The sequence below is a fragment of the Aythya marila genome (assembly GCF_965140915.1).
Source record: "Aythya marila genome assembly, chromosome: Z".
NCBI classification, from domain to species: Eukaryota; Metazoa; Chordata; class Aves; order Anseriformes; family Anatidae; genus Aythya; species Aythya marila.
In genome coordinates this window covers 3090035-3110346 of record NC_139080.1, presented here as the reverse complement: position 1 = coordinate 3110346, position 20312 = coordinate 3090035, and the positions used below count along the sequence as shown (strand labels likewise).

The following is a 20312-nucleotide window of genomic DNA, read 5'->3' as shown; positions in this document are numbered from 1 at the left end:
GATAAAATCATCAGGGAGTGAGGTGTAAAGACAAGACAATCAGCAGCACATGCAGGTGAATAAAACACATATTTAGGTCATCTATCTGCACCTCACTGCCCACGACACTAAACTGCTCTCAGCGTTCTCTTGAGAACATTTTAGAGGAAATCTCTAGGTACTCCTCTCTGCTGGCTAGGGACCTACACTGAATCAGTACACGATACCTGAGCAACAGCAAAAAGAACCTGGGCATGGATTTTTCTTTTCAAAATGCTGCAAATCTCCTAAGTATTACCAGTTCTAGTTTTAAAGAGCCACCAACCACCCTCAGTAAGGAAACAGGAAGGTTAATTTGACTTACTTAGTGCTCTGGAATGATCAGGGTTTCTGATACCTTTCATTTTTAACCTCTGCAAAAGCATAGCTGAAGTGAGCTGACGAACGAGATACACAGACATGGAGTAATTCTACAAAAAGAGTAATTAAAGATGAAATATTTATTTAGCACCATATGTCCACTACAGCAATATGTCACTATTACACTGGTTTTAACATACAATAAGAAAAAAAAAACATGCTGATTTTTTTTTGCTTTGTAGTTATGGAAATACTTTGCAAGTACTGACAGATGACTTCATTACTACATGTATGAAAGAGTCAATCTGACAGAATTCTTCCACTAACCAAGTCAAGTCACCTCACTCCAGTTGTAACTTAACTACAAAAAAAGTGTTCTCTACAACCAAGAGACAATCTGGGCTTTTTCTTGAAAAGATGACTTAGACTGGAGATACAATTTCTTAAAACATGCAGCCTGTAAGCACTTCTCATGTTTGTCTCCTATACATTTGCTTTTTTCCACTGACATTCTCCTTAATGCAGAGCTCAAAGAGAAACTTGCTATAAAGATTAACGTTGTTTCAGGTGCAAACACCACCTTCAAATGGCACAAAACAGCATCAGTTTCTTTGTACCTTCTCTCCAGCTTGCTGGTTTTAAGCCAAGCCTCATTAGACCATACCCACTCCTTTCAGGCTGGCCATATTCCCTAGCATTTACTGCTGTTCCCTAATTCATGCCACTCATCAGCTTCCTTTGTTCAGGTTTTCCTCTCGAAGGTCACAAGTGAAGAGAAGAATCTGCAAGTCCCACCACTGCAGAATAATAATGGTTTCATCTGTGTAACACTCACAACCTGCAATCCCTCATTTCCACTCCCTGCCAGCCACCTTCTTATAGCTCCTACATGATCAAGCACTGTGCAGGAATTTCAAGCACAAGAAATCTAACACCCTGCTCCTCCTTTACCATCCATACCAAAGACAGCTCTTACCTAGACAAACAGATAAAGTTATCAAAATGCACAGGAAGCCACTAAGACAAGTATCTTGCTTTCCCCATTCCTGCAAAGAACGACTACGTTGTGTACTGTTTCTTTCCTACAGAATCAATATTATAGGCTCTAGCCTGACCAGCTCTCTGGGATAAACACCTGCTCTCCTCAGAAGCCCTCCTCTATCAGAGAAGTAGATGCCAATAAGCCCTTATCACATCAGCCTGCTGGCACTCCACACTGTCCCCAGAGATTTCATTTAGAAGATGAACAGCAAAGGCCTGCTACACAAGTTCTTCTACTTAGAACAGAGCCCCAGCATTAAACCAGAGGACTCACTTCACCTCCCAGGACAACGGTGCAAGGCTGGAGCAACCTCCAATTCATCTACTCACATGGAGAAATATTTTGGCAGACACAGGAGGAAGAAAGCATGGGGACAGAGGGAGAGCCAAGACTACACACAATCCAGCAGTCATTTCTAGAGTCTTGTGCTTTGATCGAGCAGAAATGGCTTAGGTCTTTCCCATCCTCATTCTGTTTTAGGAAGACTTTGCTGTCAGCACTGCCCTTCATTCCTTTGCTGAACATGAACTTTCCACTTTTTCTTTAAAATTTAAGTTTCTACAAGTTTATACTGGAGTCTCACTTAAAGTATATGATGCCTCCAGCATAGATTTTGATATTAAAGGAGAGGTAAGCTACTCCAACAACAGTCCAGAAGGACTTCCATAAGTAGCCACATATGATGGTAAACCAATGACCACTTATTCTTCCAACAGCTGCAAGGACTGCTGTAACAGCTACATAAGTCTAGGAAGAATTTAGAGTCTTCTCACTTTCCCTCCTTTCCTTAGTAAATCTCCAGGAAGATTTCTAAGCAATCACCTGGGCATTTGAAAGACTAAATCCTTCTAAACTAATAAGTTGTCATTTCCGCAAAACCAGAAATTCACCTATAGACACCAGAGAGCAAAATATATCACATCTGTCACCACCTACCTCATCTCCTGCCACTGAAGCCCAGCACTGTTTTCCTCCTCAACACAGCTTTCCATGAAGAACTGCATTATGAATATGCTTCCCTCTCTCCCCCCTACCCAGGTCTCCATTACTCCCTATATCACCACTCAAGAAGTCAGTTTCCCCTCAAGTCACCTAAACTTCCAGGAATACACTTCATTTTTAACGAAGGACACATGGCTTGGATACCCTGCCTTACAAATGCACACCAGTATGGCCCAAGCACAGCATCACGAAGATGCATCACACCCTGCAACAGTTGGCACTGGGCAGCCTGACAGCTCCCCTGTACACTTCCCAGGGACTTGCCACCAAGGAGTTTTCTGAGCTGGAAATTCCATCTGATTTACCTTATTTACAAGCACAGTTTTAACTGAGGAAAGACAAAAGAAAAAGAACCTCAAAACAAAAGATGGAAATATACATAAACTAGTTCTTCCTATAAAAATTCCTTTTGTAGAAATATTTGGTATTATTTGGTTAAAAAATACAAAAAGCCCCAAGAACAAATTTGTGTCTTCTCTCCCACTCACAGGGCCTTAGCACATTTGCACATTTTAAAAGCCTTCTCCAATGAATAGCTACAAAAAAAAAAAAAACCTTTAAGACATGGCTACATAACCTCACATTCATATGATTATACCATCAGGCTACAAAATAGCCTTCCCCTTTTATGTCTGAACTGTTCTTTGTTTACACCACAAAGAAAGTTGTTTCTGACATATTTCAGGCAACCCCTGATGACAAACTTCCCCAAAAAAGCTCTCAAAGAAAACCATACTCCCCCATCCGTGTGAACTCAGTATGGTCTCTGTAATCCATATGCAAGTTTTTTTTTTGTGTTACTGTAAGCTACCATACTTCTAGAGCTAACTTTTTTTCCTGGCATCAGAAATAAATGCAGCCACTTTGTAACACCGTATGTCTTGCCGGCATTATCAGGCAGTGGGTTAGAAGGAACGCTAGACAAGGTTATTCAGACTACTGTCTACATCCCACAAAACAGACAGCTTACCTTTCCAATTTCAGAAGCCCAGGAAATGGAAATCTGGTTTGGCACTGCTGATGACAACCTAACTAGAGATGTTATATTCAAGGGACGCCCAGGTCGCTTCTGTTCAATTCCATTTTTTGGTGGTGGAGCATATCCCTGTGGGAAGAAGAGACAAAAAGAATTACCACTGTAAACTGCTTAAACAACTTACTAGTTTAAAACTGATCTGTGAGAAACAAGTGAGCCTAGAGGTTCTCTAAGCTGGAGACTGAAATCAACGCTCATTTTGAGGAATATCAGTCTTGGATAGTCCAATACCATAACTCAACCATAGTATTAAAGCATTTTTGATTTTAAAGAGATTTTGCAGAAGTGCTGAAAAGTAGAAGAGAACACAGTTTTGGTCCAGGTAAGTTTACTGGAGCAGTAAAAAGCAGTGCTGAGACTTTCAAAAAACAAGAAGTTGTTACTGCTCCCCACACCCCAACAAAAGCAATCAGAACCTCAGAAGGACACAACCTCAGCAATCAAAAGACAGCAAGTCACAAACTGTTAATTCAGTCTTTTGTGTCCAAAGAATGCTTCACTGATTTTATTTAAAAAAATGCAAATTCTTGTCCCAAGAGCCCTACAACCCCTTGGTGTCTGCTTTGCCTTGCGTTAACTACACCTAGCTTCACAAGCAACAGGTTGTCACCTGCACACTCCAGTGAGAACCCTGAAGATGAGCTGCTCATGGAATACCAGGTGTATTTAAGAGCTAAGAGGCCTTGTTATTGTTAGCAGAAAAACACACCTACTAGGTACTAAGAAATTCTTAAAATCTGTGCAAATAATCCGGACCAGCTTCTTTCTGTAGTTTTATGACATACAATGCTTGCAGACTGAATCAGAAGCCACCCAGTTCCCTTTTGCCTCTAGACAAGCACACTTCAAGCAGAGGGTGCTTGTGCTATGTGAAGCACGTGGCCCAACTGCAGCTTATTCATCTCATCCTGCAACCGTCACTGTGAAAGCAGCCAGTCTGTAACAGGAACCCAGAATCTGTTTGGAGCTCGAGCAGACATCCTGCAGTCCACTCATCTCAAGATCTCATCTTGCATCAGAAGGATGGCAACAAAATACTGGAGCCTGCATCTTGCGCAGAAGTGACTGCCAGATTTCATCCCATTCAAGACACTGTTGTTCTACACTAGAAACTCTCCAGAAACAATACACTGAAAAAAATTACATGTTATTTAATGCAGAGTTAACATGCACAGTCATAGCCTAATGTTTCAAAATAGAGTTACTGTGAAAGACGACTGCTGAAAATAAAAACTAGAAGTAACAGCAACAATTGCTGGTGTGTGCTACTTCATCAGAAACTCCCACGGAGTGCACAGCATGTGTTCTGTGTTCACCTAATGATATGGGAAAGCAATCTGAAAAGCTCCTTTGCTAGTAAACACACAACTTCCAGCCTTTGGTGGAAACCCAAGCAGAACCCTCTCTAGAGGGTTATTGCAGAAGCACAGCACAGCCAATGCACCCAGGCCACCTCTCCCAACAGTGAATCAGACAGCCCAGCACAAAGCAGACTGTCTGGCCATTTTTAACTCATTTCAAGGATTAGGAATGATAACCTTGATGTTTCATTAAATTCTTAGCTCCAATAAGGAGTTTTAGGGATATCTTCACATTGTATCTAGTTGGTATTTCTGAAGTTCCCAGCCACTTTCCTTTTTTGAAGTATTTTTTCTTCATAGCTGGTATGTAGGCAATACCAGCAGGAAGCCTGCTGTATCTTTTGTCTTGCCACATACGTCATCTCAGGCAACTCAGAACTGAAGGCCTCTTCTGCTTACTGGAAGAGCATACCATAGAATAACCACTGCCCTTAATCCAGGGCAGGCTCTGCAGTTGTCGTGTCATTTCCCAGGTTTCCAGAGCAGTTCTGCCACTAGTCCCTACTCCTCCCTGGAAAGCCCACCCATGGCTGTGCTTCACTACTGCCCTTTATTAATTTTGCACAGGGCTACTGCCTGCAGCGACAGAACAGGGACCCAGGTCTGCCAGGCCAGAGCGGAGGACAGCAATTGCCAAAGAAATCTTCCAAAACTGGTCCTCGCCCTAAGCGAGTGACAGTAGCTATGAAGAGTCTTCCTATGTGTGCTTTATCACAGTATATGGAGGCAGCAGATGTGTGAAAAAACAAAGAAAGCAAGCAAAGAATGCAACTATTTGTGTTTTTCTTGACATCTCCTATTTTTCCCTTTTTGGAAGGCTGACTCTGCTTCTCTACGCTTCATTTCAGTCAAGCTTTTCATGTTTTCTCCCACAAAGCAAAGACCTTCAGGGGTCAGATTCAATCTTGTACTCCTAAAACACATTAAGAACTTCTGTTCCTAGCCTTCTGGGACTTAGAGAGAACACTCTGCATGCCTATCACAACCAGCTCAGTAATACCGCTCAGTTAGGCTGCCAATTCCAGCAGCTAGCATGTGCCAGTGATTTGTGTCTAAGACTTCCATACTTCTTCCAAGAACCACAATGGACAAAAAAGGTGGACTCTGCTGTAACCAAGAAGTATAAAGAGAAAGTCTGATTGCTCTTCCATGTGGTCATTCCCAGCCTGCCTTGACAGATTTCATTTTTGTCCTTTGAAAGAGACATGCAGTGGTCTACAGAGGTTCCCTGGGATGAAAAGCAAGTTATTTCTTTGGACTTTTGAGTTTTGTCTTGCCTACACTCGCATGAGAAGGCAACATGAAAATCACCTGCTGTAGGACATTATGTATAAAATTGTTGTTACTTGCCAAGACACCAGCATGTAATGCTCCACAATTATTCTTTTCAAGTCAAAACACTGAGAAGTAGACAGAGGCAGCTGCAGGAACACAAGAAAACACTGCAGTAGCATGAGCTGGCATAACCTAAAGCAGTATTGGCACACTGGCAGCACTTCTTTGAAGCTTCTGATAAGAAGTGCAGCCAAGGAGATAACCTAGAATAATTCAGACATCTGCAGAGGCATGAACTGTTATACAAGGGAAAGGCAGAATGGTACTCATTTAAGAATTGTACAAGTTGACAACAGAGCCTGTATCACTGATTAATTACTTAACACTACTGAAGTGGACAACTGTTGTCTCTGAGGTAGAAAAGTTGCCGAGACAAGAGTCATTTATTTACTTTCTCACTTAAAGTTCCTGCTGAATAGAATAACGAGCCACCTTACAGCATGCAAGAAGAACCTACCGGATTTAAATCTGAAGCAAAGTGAAAGTCCAAGATCAGATGATTTTTGCTATGACTGTGACATGTTACACATAAAATGGATAGCATAGCACAGTGTAACAGGTATAAGGTATATTAACAAGACTGAGAACCACCTCATTGATATCAGCAGAAAAACAGACCCAGTTCTTTTGGGTTGCTTGAAGAAAGGAAGACATCTTCAGAAGAAAGGAAAACCTCCAAGTTTATCACAGAGAACAGCTTGTGTCTGCAGGAAGTATTGACCAGGAAATGTCTCAAAGAAACACTTTTATATGCTGAAGACAGAAAAGTGGTGCAATCGTTAAAAAAGCTAGGGAGAGTCATTTAGGTGGATCAGAGGCAAGAAAGTAGTCATGATCACACGTGAATGGGAAGAAGCATAAAGGAAGAATAGAACACAAACGTATCTGACATGCCAAGAAGGCAGCAAACATTCTGAGATAACATTTCACATCTTTATTCCCATCATCCATTTTACGTACACTGCTGAAAAAACTCTACATTTTCCATCTTCCAGAAGTGTTTCAGAATGAATTGGGTAAGAGTTTTTGTAGAGAAATACCTGTTCCAGATATTTGTTCACAAATAGAGTGCTTTCTACCTTTTCATATGTATTTAAGCCTCAAGGTGGCTCTGCCCACCCTGTCATTTTTATAGTAGAAACCAAAGTGCCTGACTGATAACACTGTTCTATTCCAGCATTAGCAACTGCTAGGAGCGCTACAACATGCCTGTTCTTCATCCCTGTGGTGAACACTGCTCTAGCCAGAGAGGTGCAGAACAGTATACAAATACATCCACAAGATGATTCCTCACAAGTAGCAACTCACACCAGTACACAATGTGAGGGCTAACCAGTGAGGGCTACTGCCAATCAAGTCAAACTCAATTTTAAGACCTAGAACGAAGATTCCGCATGTTCTTGTTCTGTTACCTGCACAGATGAGGCTTCTTACAACTGGCTAAAATGTAATTAAGCCACGCAATGGCTGTATGATCATTTATAGCAGTAATGGCTATCTCACATAGGCACACAATTTGTGTATTTGTTAACGTTAATATCTGGAGAAATTTGAGTGCTTGATAATAGCAAAGTGCTTGATTGTTTTAGCAAGCTAGCATTACAGAAAAACAAACACCTGAAATCAAAGAAACCACACATACACGCAAACACAAGCTTACCGGCAATGGAAACAGCTTCCCATTTACTTTAATGCACAAACTATTAGGGTAATTATCTTCTTGAGGACAGCTTGTCTCTGCCAGGCATAACCTATACCCCAAAAAACAGAAAGCATAATTTTCAAGTGTCACTACATTCATATGTCTCCACAAACATCAAGACATAAATCCTTAATTGGTTTAATAACATAAGAGAATATCATGAAAAAAGTACCTTAGCTGAACTTGGACTGTGTAATCTCTCCTGCCTCCTGGCAAGAAGTCCCTGTGACAGAGAGAAAGGAAAACCAAAGCACCTCTTTAGACAGCAGGTCTCATAATCCAGTCACACACTGAAATAACTGGTACGCCTATTCCATCACTAAGTGTTGCTCTTATTTTATTAAGTTATAAACAAGTCTTATGAGTGACACCTCTGTTTAGGTACTGCACATTAAGCAGGACTTTAGGATTGCAATCTTCTCTCAACAGCTTACAGTAACAAAGAATGGTGCTGCCAGAGAGGGGGGGGGAACAGGTTTTTTGCTATCCAAAAAAACTGTTCACATCACAGGTCCTGTAAGAACATGAATCCTGGGACAAAAGATAAAAGCAGTCTTCCATTCCTGCAGTCAGGAAATATGCAGGGGATGAAAGCCCACCACCTCTCCAAATAGTAACAATTACTGTTTCAAGTAATTGTGAACTCCTCAGTGGCATAAGATTTAACCAAATACACAATTTTTTTATGCTAGTTCTGGAAGAAACCATAACAGATTAATTCAGCGTAACTATTTGAGGATTATCATCCCCCATCTGCAAGCTTATGGGATGCACCAAAAATCAAAAAGAGAATCCCCTTGTCCTGAACTTTTGTAAAAGCGGTTACCTATGCTATGCCAAACGCTTCTTACCTGGAAATACAGATTTCTCTGACCTGCTGAGGTGTTAAAGCAAAGATAAAAAACTTCTCTTGGAACCTCTGTATACTGCTCTGTACTAGAAAAAAAGAGACAAGAGTAGGTTTAACCATGGTGATTAAAATCATTGATTAGAACAGGACCTGCAATTGAGTTTTTTTCCTGAAACAAGGCACAAGTCACTTAAGTACACAATCAAATTGTTGTTGAACTGCAAGCCACTGTCAACAGGAAAGCAACAGAACAAGTCATTCATTCAGCTATATTCAGATGGCTAATATCTCATTACTTTTCAGTATTAAAACAGCTTGGCGAACTGTGCTATAATCCTCAGGGGAAGAAAGATACAAACACATCAAAATATAACACTGGATACCTGGAGAAAGTACCACCAGAGAGGTGTTTACATCTATTTTAAGGTACTATAATAGGAAAATGTACACCAGAAGCTATTAATGGACAGCTAGAAAATTACTCAGTGAAGAAACAGCTAAAGGTAGCTAAGTTGTTGGGGAGGAAGGTAGGGAGCAACTCTTAATGCTGAAGAAGCCAGCTGGACAGTGTGTCTGGGAATAGTCAGCACTGAACTTTGGGAAGGGGGTGTGTGGCAAAATAAAGATAACTTTTGTACCAGAATCCTACTTGTCTCTCAGTGATGGCAGGCAACAGTATTCTTTTATTAAGGATTCATAATACATACATTGTCCTTTTCTATATCCTTTTGACTTGAAGAGTTAGAAATCTTGACCTGACATAAAGGTAGACTGGACTTCTCCAACAGTTTAAAGTATCCAGCAAGGAGAACGAACCTAAAAATATCACCATTAAGCCAAACTAATGAATTAGGTTGACGTGTACCCTAAAACATTCAGAGAAGAAAAATCTGCCTGGAAAACATTCAGAAAGGAAAAGCCCAGGTGGAAGAAACACACACAAGTTCCTCGAGCAATTCAAATACAGTATCATGCACTCATGTGCACACATTAGACAGCATTTTATATTTCAAATACATAATTTCAATATTTGGGCACATTTTAAATGGAAATTGTTATTGTACCAAGTGTGGATTCAAGCTAAACCCCCACATCCACACCTGCTCTTACATCCTCATATACACATCCCTTTCAGAGAGCTGCAGTAAAGCAGACTACTCCAAGCACTGACCTATGTGCCCCACTTGATTTCTGAATTCTTAAACACACATTTGTTCCATGTCCCATCCACTCACATCTACTAACTTGGACTATGATCTACCCATATCAATCTGAAAATATTTATTAAGAAAGGGTTTCCTTCAAATTTGCTCACAAACCCAAGTTAAAGTCACTAATTCATTATTTGCACAGCAAGCCATTCCTCACTTCTCATTTACACACACCTTCTCACACAGAGCTGCAGCTCCAGCTGCTGCCATTTTCAGGTACTGTGTTCTGGGAAGAGTTTTAAGGCCAGCAGGTACTCAATTACATTCCTCCTGTCTCCCTCTCCCCCCATCCAAACGTTTCAGGACCAGGTAGGTAAACCTACTTCTATGAGAGCTGGGCAACATGCAACAGAGAGCCTACAGTTTTCAAGGGAAAAGAAATTTCATGCAACTTTATAACACACTAACATCCTGATGAAGCATTCATGTTAAGAAGCAAGCATTTCCAAAGCAGAAGATAGCTGCTACAGATGGTTTTCCAGCATGTTACTGCCACCTCCAGGTATCATTGAACAAACAGTATCAAAACTCAGGTATCAAAAAAACAAGCAGTAACTGCATGGCAGAAATACAATGCAGAAAACACACCACATTAGACAGGAGATGGCAACCACATGGCTAGCAACAAACCTGGTTCATTGTGAGCCAACAGTTGTGCTGTAATACAGAATGATTAAGGAATATAATTAAGATATTGAGCTACTGTATAGAGTGAACACAAGGAGGAGGAGGCCAGGATGAGCTGTGGAGCCAGCCAATACCAAAGCACACATTAATAACAAGCCCATCCATGCATTAGGACAATGATAGGGAGAGGGACCCAAAACAGGGAGAGGAACCTTCTCCCTAACAGGGTGCTGTGACACACAAGCACAAGTGACAACAGGCAGTGTAAGGAACATTTGCCAGTAATGCTTGCTGCTCGAGATAGTGGAGGGTGACCAGCATATGCATCACTTAGGTACAAGTCACAACCTAAGACACTTATCACTTACGAAACTGAGGAGTTTAGCAGGATGCAAACAGCTTGCAAAATGCTAGGAATGTTGCTAAGCAGTATTACTAAATTATTACAGAATACCCTATAAGGTAAAACAAATTGAATTTCAAGCCTATTTCCAAATACATATGCTCAAGAATGAGGCACTTGAATAAGCTAACTCAGCCTTCAGGTTGTTTGCAAGACAAAGACCTGCTCTGCATTTTAACCTGCAGTATGGCAACAACCAGCAGACTGAGAAACCACCACTAACCAAGTACAAAATTCAGCATTTGTTGCCTAAAGTATGCACCGCAGTGCAAGATGCCAAAACCTGCAGAACTGTTGCAATGAGATAAATACAAGCTAACAAGCCAGTGAACTTGCTCTCCTTACACTGTGGGCATTTAACTACTGACCCTGAAATCTTTTCCCTGCTGGCCCTGACAGAGGTGTTCCTCCCTTGTATAAAACAGATACTTCAGGTCTAAATCATTCAGCCAGAAGTAACTGAATATTGAAAAGAGGGTCATGATTATCTTTAAATCTAGGGTACTGGCAGAATAGAATACTTTATTATTACTAAAGTGGAGCTTGGCACTTTGGGGAGCAAGAGGTGGAGAAAGGGCAGGGCTAGCACTAAGGAGGGAAGGGAATTTCCACTTTTCCCCAGCTGAAAAAAAAAATTAAGCCTGGACTTTGTACTGTCATAAGCAATATCTATCCTCCAAATTAAACAACCTGCAGTATTATCAAACACTTACCTAGACTTGTAGGTTTTATGAGCACATCTAGCACGTCGTAAAAAGGCAGGCTTTTCAGTTGAACATCAGGATGAACAGGTGGAATCGGAGGGGATGGCTGCTGCATCTCAAAGTGAGCCTTAGTGTCTTGGAGGAGCACGGAGCTGACAGGGGAGGAAGGAGATTGAGGCGTGACTGAAGTAGAAGGGAGCGGGTGAATCCCAGCAACAGCCAGGTCAGGCTCCACAGGAGAGGAACTACTGTCCAAATTGAAAACGGCAGGTTTTATAGCTGATAAGTCTGAGAGTCCTTCAATCGTCCTTGGGTACCGACGCCTATAGAGTTCTCGGATTTTTATCTGAACTGCTGGGCTGCAGCCGCTCTTCAGTAAGTGCAGTGCCCTCATCAGGAGGTCATGTTTCCGTCCACTTTTATTACGTCCAGCAAAGCCCAACAACACTTGTAGTTCAGAAACACGAAAACTTGATACCATATTCTGGAAAGAAAAGTTAAGAGAAGCATAAGTGAATTGACCGTACAGCAAGTCATCCATTCCAAAGGGTACGGTGAAGATCTGAACTTCCATCATTCCAGTTCCTCCGCAGTCACCTTAGATATTTCTACTCATACCCCTACCCAGAACAAGAGTACAGTTAGCTTAAAGCAAAGAAGTAACATGTCCAGGAAAGTTCGGTTTGGTTGTCCTATTGATTTTAAAGATTCTAGTTGTTTCTACAGCAAAAATTATTTCCAACAGCAAAAAAATGCAATGCTATTTGAATTCCACAGGAAGCCAGAAGCATTGTCTGATACAAAACGTCTCACTTCATGAAAGCAAAAAGCAAATGAATCAGTGTTATCATCTGTTCTCTAGCACATTTTAAGAAATAAAATAAGCAAGCATTTTAAGTTCTTCATGGCTTATTCTGAAACGTCCTTGATTTCAGGCAGCACATTAAATGCATGGCTGATCAGAGTCAGGCACATCAGGTTTCACCCTTGAAAGAATGGTACAGCAAGACAGAAACTGCTTTAAAGTTACACCATTTCACACTAACTCGCTGTTTAAACAATGTAACTGATTCTACCAGACTGTGACAGAAAGCTTCCTGTCCTTTCAAACCATGCTCTGGTACCATCTCCAAGACCACTTCAAAGGAAGTGATGCTATTTACTTGGTTATCCGAGTTCATTGTGGAAGACTGAGGATCAAAACATGAAGTTTATACACAGAAAGATTCTTATTAGAACAAGAGATATTACCCAAGAGAAAGAGATTGTCTCCCTTGATCAGAACAACTCAGTACACTGTCATAGGTGGACACCTGGCACTTGGAGCTCTCTATTTAGAGAGGTGTAAAATCATCCAGATTCTCCTAGGCAGTTATCTTCCTATTTGGGTGGGACACTCCCACTGTAACAAGAAGGTTAAGTTTTAAAGAACAGACATCTGACTTTAATCTGCATTGCACCAACTCCAGATTCAGGGATTGACAGACAAAGGACCCAATGGAAGGCATGAAGTAGTAGAACCTGCAAGCATAACATGGATTTTTAAAAGCTGCGTTGACGACTCTTAACTAGTAGTCTAGTATAAAATATGTAAAGCTTTGGGCATTGGTTTCAGGAGGGATACAACTCTCAAAATGCAGTGCTTTGGGTTTATTTTCCCTCAGCTCTGCAGTGCTGATGTAGTACATGGATGTAGTCTAACACAGATCCCATCTTAAACTGCAGATTCAACACGGCTGTGTTGCAGCCGCTGTCAGTCCCGAAGGAGGCAGAAACTCCCTGCTCTCTCCTGAGCACCAAGGGGATCACTTCTCCAGGGAGACAGATCAGGGAACTGAGCCAGATGAACACTCAGCTTGAGCCACTACAGGCAAACAGGTGCAAGCAACCAGGACCTGCCTTTTAAAAGGTCACATCAATTCACACATTCTAAAACAACATCTAAAGTACCCTGGCATTATTCCCACCAGGTACACTATTTCCTCATTTTTGAGGAGACATATCTTATTTCACATAGTGCACTTCAATGTTTCCAGGCAGCCAGTTTGGATACAGCAATGCTGCTATCAGGAGGAGAGATGAGCAATCTTCAGGCTGGTATTCCCCACAAAACCCCATCTAAAAACGCAGCACAGATAAAGCTGCTGGTGAAAGCAGTGTCACACGAGGTGTTGAGTCGCTCACCCGAACTCTTGAAGAAGCCAACAGCAGATATCTTAATTTCATCCCAGCAACTTCTCTAAACAGAGAAACAATACAGGAGGAGGAGAAGGAGGCAAAAGTAATGTGAAGCTTGCAAGCTGCTCAAGGCTGTTTCCACCTGCCCTTCCCTTGCTATTCGTCCTTAGTCTTACAAGCAAGAAAGATGAAAAAAAATAAGTTTTTTTTTACTTTTATAAATAATTTGAAGGACTGGGACAGCTTTGTAGTAAAGCCACATAAGAGAAAGTGTGGCAATTGTCAAAGATAACACTGATACCGAAGAATTTACTGAGAGCTTCATATTGTCTGCTTCCATAAATAGTGGTACAAGCTTCACAGCCACGCCAATGCCTTTAATTCAGATGGAGACAGTAAGCATGATGCTGGATATCATAATCAGAATGCAAATGAATGAAATAACCCTTTACATGGAGATTAAGGAAACAGCATGTCTAGCAAAATACTTTGTTACCCTGACTGCTGCCTTCTGTGCATTCCTGCAAGTTAATCAAGGTGAAATGTGCAGTCAATCATGCCTTGAAATGGCCAGCATTTTATGTGGGAATTCAACAAACAAGCATCTTGTAACAAGGTGGATTTCATTTTAGAAGACACAGCCTGTCTTCAGTACCACAGTCAGCAAGATTTTAAATTGACACCTCGATTAAAGTGCTTGGGAGTACAGAAATACGTGGTTTTGTCCATCAACACAAAAATCTTGCATGAGCTTTGGAAAGAAGAATCTTGCAAAAGTGAGTTTTACTGGAAATAATTAAATGATGTCTTTTGCAAGATTTCCCCCTGTAAAACTGATGCTACTTTCCCTCTAAGGCAATAGCAACCGTGAGCATAAAGACAGAGCTAGTCTCATCCATGTAGTTTAGCTTATTATTCCATTTATAGACATATCAAAGTGGGTGCTTTTTATAATCAACAAGGTTTTATGGAGACGTAACATATGCTTAGGAGCATTTATAATCATAGTGCAAGACAGATAATCTATTTCCAACAAACCTTACCAAATTATTTTCTTTTGGGGTTCCAGCAATCTTGCAGAAGACTGCAGCCTAGTTATTAACATGCTTTTCACATCACTGAATTAAGATGAGACATTCAAGTTGTGTCATGTAAATGCCATCAATTTTCTCTTAAGAGAAATTCTTTACAGCTGCACAGCCCAATAAAAAGCTTTTTCTAACACAGAAGACCAAAGCCATTTTATTTTTACTGTCTCTCCATGAACACGAAGAGTAGTTTGACAGAACTTTAAGAAATTTAAAAAAAACAGACTGGGTAATTCTAGCAATTTTATGCTCCGGAAACATTCCCTCCCTCCCACCCCCCAAGATTCATACTTGAAGGTCAGATGTTTCATGGGATTCTGTTTCTTATTTTCAAATTTTAGCAACCATGATTCATGGGCAGAAACATTGTTCTGAAGCATTAAGCTGTAGGTGTATGTGGAATGGCATTTGTTTCAGAGGGATCATGATTTTAAGGAGTCCAGGAAATGCTGACACACCACTGAAATTAATGGCAGGCAAGCTTCAGAGCAAAGTAAAGGATGAAAACCATCTCTAGAACAAGGTCTGATCTCCAAGCTTGCCTGGCCAAAGCTACCTATGATTTAATAGTCAGTGTACTCATATGAATGAACATAACATTCTTGAAAAATGTTTACAGTAACCACTGGTAACTAGCTTCTAGGTCAACTGTAGCTGCTCAGGCAGCAAACCCTACATTTGAACCCAGAGAAGCAACACAAGCTTACTCAGAAGTTCTTGTCGGTCCCTGATGAAGAAGTCTGCTTCAGCCCCACTGCCTTCTGCACAGGTCTGGAAGCTACAAAGGGAAGGAAGGCACCAAGCACCAATCCTCACAAGGTCCCACTCCTTATGTTAAGCCCTTTTTGACCACTCATTACAGCAAAGAAGCACATCTGTAACATCATTTACAATAAGTTTGCATGTGTATTTATTTAGAGTGGGCTGGAAATTAGTAACACTGGTAAGAAAAGCAACTCATTTCTTCAGATGAAGATCTCTGTGATGACTCTAGATAAAGATATAAATGTAGTCAGGAAGCTGATCTAGCTATAGATGAAAAACTGGAATTCCAAAGAATGAAGACACCCCCAGTTAAATTTGTATCAGCAAGCAGCATATTTCTTCAGATCTGGTCTGTGCTAACAGCGGGTTCAAACAGCATGACCATTAGGTCCTCAGAACTACAAGGACTTTTTACTTCAGACCAACTCTAGCCTGATTCCTAAATTTGGCAGTAAAAGTCCGGAGAATTTGCCTGTTCCCAATACCACAATGAACATCAGTATTTGGCTTTGGATTTTCAATTCACAAGTCCCTCAAAACAAAGCTTGACTCATTTCATTGCAATCCCATTTTTTAAGCCCCATAAACTACATTGCCTCTTTCTTCCCCCCATCCCTATCTCAGTACAACCATTATCATTAGTTGTTAATTATCCTGCATGCAAGAAACTTTTAAATTACCACAACAGCCCTCACTGGTATGAATAAGTAACTATGCATCTAGAAAGCACAGAAAAAGTGAAATATGAGTGCAAGGTAACCTCTGATAAAATACTGTTAATAGCTTATCATAATATACCGTTACTTAACACACCGAATGCTAATTGTAGCCTAAAGACCACTGCATCACCAACAGAAACTTGTCAGTATTTATTCTGCCCATTTTTCCGTCATTTGATGTTTACCCCCAGAGTAACACGTAGAGCTTGACTTCTACATCAAAATCCCAGACCGGTAGGCATTTAACACAATGGTATGGACCCAGCCAAAAATGAACCAGTACAAAGCGGCTCTGGCAATGAACTTTTAAAGGGCACAAGAAAATAACTAAGTATTTTCTTCCTGGCTAGCAATTTAGAATCCACTTTTTAAAATATAGGCTTGCGTCTGCAACACAGTATAGTCACCAGTTTGAACGCTACTGTTGACAAGACTTAAATAGGTTGTGCACCCACCAGGGCCGTCTCTGCTGCATGCTCCCCATCTCTCTCATTCCTCAGGAGCAATGCAGCACTTCGCTGCGTTCCTGGCATGAAGGACAGTGCTAAGTATGACTTCTCTTGGCAAACAGGCAAAACGCTGTCTCCTCAGACAAGTGGAGAAGTCCGAGGAGTGACAAGACACCAAGCATGCTGTGAACGAGAGGTCTAAGCACAAGACTTCAATTTCTGTACTCAAATACTGAGCCATATAGCTCACAAATATTTAATCACTTAAATACTGGATGTGTAAGAGCAACGATTATAAGTGTGACTTTCAGCATTTATAAACCCTGAACTAGTAAATTTTGTGGACTTTCCTCTCCATACACTGTAGGAGCACACTTTCATCTCTTCTTGATGAAGTGTCTTTTCTGAACAGCCTTGAAGCCAATCACTAGTGTCACACAAATTAGTTCTGGCAGAGGCATTTGCCTAAAGAGGTTTTATTTTTCCATAAAGATGAAACTAACACATTACTCAAAAATCCGATTAAATACCGAGTATCAGACTGAAGCTGTTATCTTCTAAACCAGGAATCAGCAACAGTTCAAGGATAGCGAGCACAATGCATTGGTTACCAAATAGTCAAGATGCCAGCAGAAACTCAGGACCCAAGAGATGCTCTCCCTCCAAGGAATAACACGAAACCAATCCTCTTATCCATGGTACTTTCTGGGACACAAACCATAGCTTCAGGCCAAATCTCAGTGAATTAAGAATTTGTGGGAGCTGGAATTGTGTTCTCACAGATGGCTCTCAGAAGGAGCTGCAGTTCCCGCTCCTGGGTGTATTCTGTTCCAAAAAAAACAAAGCATTCACACACCACAGGCTGCAGACGTCTGTGTCACATCCACCTTTGCTCATGTAACCCCTTTGACATTTGTCAGGCTGCCCATGAGTGAAGATTATGGATAAAGGCATGAGCTACGCTTAAAAGCATCTGTGACCAGCAGGTCTAGAAGTTGCATCTCTAAACATGCTCACCACATCTTCTCTGCAACTTAATATTTCAGAAACTGGAACTTACAGAATGCAATAAAAGCTACTAATTAATTGGAGGTTATCTGAAGAAACTTTTCTCTCTACATCTCAGGTCTTGAAGAGCAAGCCTTGCAGTGGATGTTTTCACCATTATCTTAGAAAACAGGAACAACTATTCCTGAATCCTTACACAAATCTAAAGATTTTCAGAAGGCTTGATGTAACAGCAGGTTCCTCTGAATCTGTTTTCTCCCACTACAGCCATGTCCCTTTGGATCACAGCCCCCAGAATTTTTAAAGATCCAGAGGATGGCACGGATGGTACTAACAAATATTAAGATAATCCTTCACCTTGACTATAGAGAGAAGCTACCCTCTATATTTCCTTCATAAAAAAGTTTAAAAAAAAAAAAAAAAAAAGATTTAAGAGAGAACTCTGACCTCCAGGCTTTATTAAGTCCTGAACAACTTAATAAAATAAATTTAACTCGTCAAATTGCCCCAGTGGCCTTTTATAAGGCAGGCAGAGATCACATACTACAGGAAACTCCAATGAACATGACAGCAAACAATACTGCCATAAGAACATCCCATATGTTATTCTATGAAGCAGTAGTTTAAGATCACTCCCAAAGATCAAGTAATGTCTGGTAATATCTCCTCTTTGACCAAAAGCAGGAAGAAGTGGTTGTCTGAAGTGAAACAAACCTACAAACCAAGTGCATAGTGTTCAAGAAAACACAGCCGAACATATCCTCTTTCCAAAAAGGAAAAAAAAAAAAAGCGGGGGGGGGAGACACGACACTTAACCTCAGTAAAGGCCTCAAAGGCATGGGGCAATCTACCATATTCTCTTCCAAAAAAATATTAGAGCTTTCCCAAAATGGACCATCATCTGCACGTTTATCAGACATCTAGAGAAGCTCCAAGCTAACACACTCATTTCCAAGGCACTCCAGGTTACAAGTAAGATGAATGGAAACACCAGGAGGCATCTGTTCAGACTAGCACTTTGTTTTTTAAGTGCTGATACTTTATTTCCAGTGAAGAAAGGAGAGCCCTTAAATTGGCCTGAAATCCTGTTCCCTTTCCCCTCAGTATTTCCTGTGATACTCTTGGCAAGTACCTCAGATGCACACAATCTCAAAGGCACGTAGGTACCCAATTCCCAAACTATCTGTCAATACTTAGGCGTATCTAGATAAAGGAGTACAGAGCTTCGGAAAATGCAAATCATGGCCTGGCTCAAACCTCAGGAAGAGCTACAAAGAGGAGAGCAATCCCTGCTAGGGTTTAACAGCGGGGCTTTAGCCACCTCCAGAGCTACACCCTCTGAGAGCTCTTAAAAAGCAGGCTGCAAGTGAGTCAGAACAGTAAGCAAGAAAACATGCAAGCGCAGATTAAAAATAACCTTTTAACAACCAAGGGAAAGAAATACGGCAATGCTTCTTAAACCCAAGACTGAGAAAGAGCACTGCTTCCTCCAGCAGGGAGACGCAGCTCTCGCCCTGAGGTGTTCGCCACCGAGCTCCTCGCCCACACCAGGGCAGCGCTGGTGCTGAAGGAGCCCTGGCACAGGGAATTCTCTGGTGATTGCAGCACATTTCTCACCACTGATCGGACTGTTAGACATCAGACCTTTCCCTACACGGAACCCAAACTCAGCAGCCCACATATCTCGCTGGCTTTTTATTCTTTTTATCCTCCCCACAGCAGAGTCCGGCTGGGGGCAGGGAGGGCTCCGGCTGCCGTGAGGTATTCAGCCGGCAGCGCTGCTGCAGGTGGGGATGCGGGGCAAGGGCAAGGCTTCCCCTCTCACCAAAGGGGCCAAATAAATAAATAAATAAATAAAATAATAATAAAAAAAAAAAACCGTGAGGGAAGAAATGCGCTAAGCGCCGCAGCCAGCTCTTTGTGGACACACCTAACCCCCCCCCAAAGGGACACCCCGCTGCCGGAGCCTGTCACGCAAAAGCTGTAACATAAAAGGTTTAAGCCAACATGTCCGCGAGGAAATATTTGCGTTTCCCTCAGAGACGAGCCCCTCTACCGCCTCCCAGCCCGGTTCGGGCCACGGGCAGCCAGCCTCCCCGGCTTCTAAGAAAGAAATCGTGAAGGGGAAGAAGAAAAAAAAAAATAATAATAATAAAATAAGAAATATAAAGGAATAAACCGGCCTCGCTCCGGGGCCTCTCCTCCCATGGGGTGGGGGGGGGAAAGGCCGGGGTAGAGCCCACGGACCCCCTCACACAGAGCCGGGCGCCCCCGCCGCGCCTCTGCCTCCTCACCCGCAGCTCCTCGAAATCCGCCATTTTCTACCCGCGCCTCCTCCCGCCGCCGTCGCCGGGCCCCGCCGCCGCCGCCGCCACCACCATCGTGCACCCGGTGCGCGCCCCCGCCACGTGACGGGGAGAGGGCGGCTCCGGCAAAGCGGGAGGAGGGGGAAAAGTGTTAAAAAAAAAATAAAAAAAAAAAGAGTGAATAAAT

The 20312-nt window shown here is 41.8% G+C and overlaps 1 protein-coding gene across 4 annotated transcripts in view; it reads right to left on the bottom strand.

Moving 5' to 3' along the window:
* Positions 1-20312, bottom strand: part of PIAS2 (protein inhibitor of activated STAT 2) — a 30557-nt gene extending 10245 nt beyond the window's left edge. For 3 of the 4 annotated variants that reach the window (XR_014319373.1, XR_014319374.1, XM_082783562.1), the window contains exons 1-7: positions 20114-20312; positions 11622-12096; positions 8669-8753; positions 7990-8040; positions 7776-7866; positions 3354-3488; positions 344-449 (exon numbers count right to left, since the gene is read on the bottom strand). Coding sequence is in view for 2 of the 4 variants with exons in the window: in XM_082783562.1 (XP_082639688.1) it covers positions 344-449; positions 3354-3488; positions 7776-7866; positions 7990-8040; positions 8669-8753; positions 11622-12096; positions 20114-20137 (967 nt within the window). In the remaining 2 variants the exon portion in view is untranslated. The remainder of the gene's footprint in view (positions 1-343; positions 450-3353; positions 3489-7775; positions 7867-7989; positions 8041-8668; positions 8754-11621; positions 12097-20113) is intronic. The other variant, XM_082783561.1, reaches the window with a different exon arrangement.